Below are 2,477 nucleotides of genomic sequence, written 5' to 3'. Positions count from 1 at the left end.
TTCTTGAAATTAAAGATTCAACATTTTGGGAGAAAAAATAAAATAGTTTTCTTAACAAAGGAGAAACATTTTGAGGAAAGAAATTTCATTTTTCAAAATGTCATCCCGATAAGCTGTGATCCGGACAAAATTATTATTTTTATTTAAGTTTGTAATTTAAACTTATGCACTAAGTTGTCAATTAATTTTGGTCGATTGACGTTTTTAATAGTTTTAAGGTTTATTTACGCGTGTACGTATTAGTGCATATTATTTTAATATTTCGTCCGCAAAATCTAATCGTCTTCTTCAAGAAAATTCTGCCAAACCTGTCGGATTAAACCCGAATTCAAACCCTAACCAAACCCAGACATCCATCTTTCACAAACAATCCCTCTCTCTCTCTTCCTGGGATCATCATCCAATCATCTATACTCAGTAATCGTCTTGCGCACTTGTGATTCATCATCATCATCATCCATGTCTGCTCTTCCCTATTCACACTCCCTCACTTTCTGTGGAGTCCTATCTGAATCGAAGCGCATAATCAACGCCCACTCCCGCCATTTCTTAGCGCTCTCTGTTTTCTTTCTCTTGCCCTTATCCTTCTCGCTGATCATCTTCCCTACTCTCCACGCCGCGTTCTCTCACCCAAACCCTATCATCTTCTACACCAGCAGGTTTATCCGGTTCGACCCGACCCTGCCGGATGATGATGATGATGAGGGGGATTTGAAATTCTTCGTGTTTCATCTCGTGTATGGTCTGTTTGTGTTCCTGGCTAGCCTGTTTGGGGTGTCCACGATCTCCTACAGCACCTTCCATGGGTTCTATGGCAGACCCGTGAAGCTGGTTTCGTCTTTCAAGTCGGTATTGTACTCTTTCTTGCCCATGGTTGCGACTGTGGTAGTCGCAAAAGTCCTCCTTTGTTTAATTGCTATGGCTTTCGGGCTCTCTGCGGGCCTATTGTTGAAAGGGCTTGATATGGTGGGAGTTGAGGTGGATTACGACTCGGTTTACTTCATGGTTCTGGCGATTATCTTTGCGGTGGTGGTCGGGCTTGTGATGCTGTGGGTGCAGGTTAACTGGGTGTTGGCGCCCGTGGTTGTGGTGGTTGAGTCGAGATGGGGGTATGGGCCCTTGAGGAGAAGTGCTGAATTGGTGAAGGGGATGAGAGGGGTAGCATTGTCAATATTGCTGTTTTTCAGCCTTTTGATTGGCTGCCTGGTGGGCGGTTGCTCCACCTTCTTGCTCCATGTAGGCGTGGCTGGTGGGTGGTGGAGCTGGGCAGTCATATTGCAGATGGTGATCAGCTCGGGTTTCGCGACTGTACTGTTGCTTCAGAGCGTTGCTGCGGGTGTGGTGCTGTATATGTACTGCAAGGCATTGCACGGGGAGCTTGCATTCGAGATTGCAGAGGAGTTTGCACAGGACTATGTGAGCTTGCCTTTTGACAAGGAGAAGGTTCCTCATGTTGTTTATGTTGTCTGAGGTTAACGAGAGCACCCCCGAGGTTAGTATGTTTTCCGTAAAAGTGTCAAGTTTGCATTGTAGTTTTCATAATGGACATAGCCTGCTTAGTCTTCTCAAGATTTGCCAGTTTTTATGTATGTATATTTAGTCTTATGTGAAAGATATATTGAAATGCAGTATTTGTATAATTGTATAAACTCTTTGCAATGATACCTATGCTCGACCACTGGCCTCGGGCTGCTGTCTGTTATATATATATAGTTAAAAGTCTTGTGTTTTCTGTAATGACATTTATCAATGCATTAGGAACATTTCTATTCAAATGGCTTGCTTAGTCTTCTAAAGATTTGCAAGTTTTTATGTATGTATATTTAGTCTTATGTGAAAGATATATTGAAATGCAGTATTTGTATAAACTCTTTGCAAATGATACCATGGCCTCCGGCTGCTGTCTGTTTTATTACTTTTATATATAGTTAAGTCTTGTGTTTTCATCTAATGATGTATAGAATGTGCGATGATAATCAATGCATTAGGAACATCTCTATTCAAATGGCTTGCTTAGTCTTCTAAAGATTTGCAAGTTTTTATGAATGTATATTTAGTCATGTGAAAGATATATTGAAATGTAGTACTCCGTATTTGTATAAACTCTTGGCAATGATAATACCTATCCTCCACTACTGGCCTCGGGCTGCTCCTGTATTATATATAGTTACCTCTTGTGTTTTCCTCTAATGACATATAAAATGTGTGATGTTTATCAATGCATTAGGAACATCTCTGTTCAAATGGCTTGGCCAAATTGTGTATTTGTGTTTTTTCTGACAAAGAATGCCTACTTTCGGTTTATCACCCTCTTCTTGAGGGATATAGAAATGTGTTTTTCTAGTGCCACACTGCCACCTTCTTTTAACATGAATCACAAAACACAATATAAGGCGCACTGGACTACATTGATTTGAATTTATAGGTTATGAAAGCTGGATTAATTGCATCACCTTATCATGAATTGTTGTGATTTT

At 40.6% G+C, this 2,477-nt stretch overlaps 1 protein-coding gene across 1 annotated transcript; it reads left to right on the top strand.

The window, feature by feature from the left end:
- The first annotated feature begins 265 nt into the window (after positions 1 to 265).
- LOC109166307 lies at positions 266 to 1,882 on the top strand. Its single transcript, XM_019315256.1, has 2 exons — positions 266 to 1,554; positions 1,780 to 1,882. The coding sequence occupies exon 1, from the start codon at positions 460 to 462 to the stop codon at positions 1,468 to 1,470; it is 1,011 nt and encodes a 336-aa protein (XP_019170801.1). The 5' UTR covers positions 266 to 459; the 3' UTR covers positions 1,471 to 1,554; positions 1,780 to 1,882.
- Positions 1,883 to 2,477: the final 595 nt, after the last annotated feature.

Source organism: Ipomoea nil, unplaced genomic scaffold (assembly GCF_001879475.1).
Source record: "Ipomoea nil cultivar Tokyo-kokei standard unplaced genomic scaffold, Asagao_1.1 scaffold3087, whole genome shotgun sequence".
Taxonomy (NCBI): domain Eukaryota; kingdom Viridiplantae; phylum Streptophyta; class Magnoliopsida; order Solanales; family Convolvulaceae; genus Ipomoea; species Ipomoea nil.
Note: the sequence above shows the minus strand (reverse complement) of the source record. Positions and strands in the feature narration are given on the sequence as shown.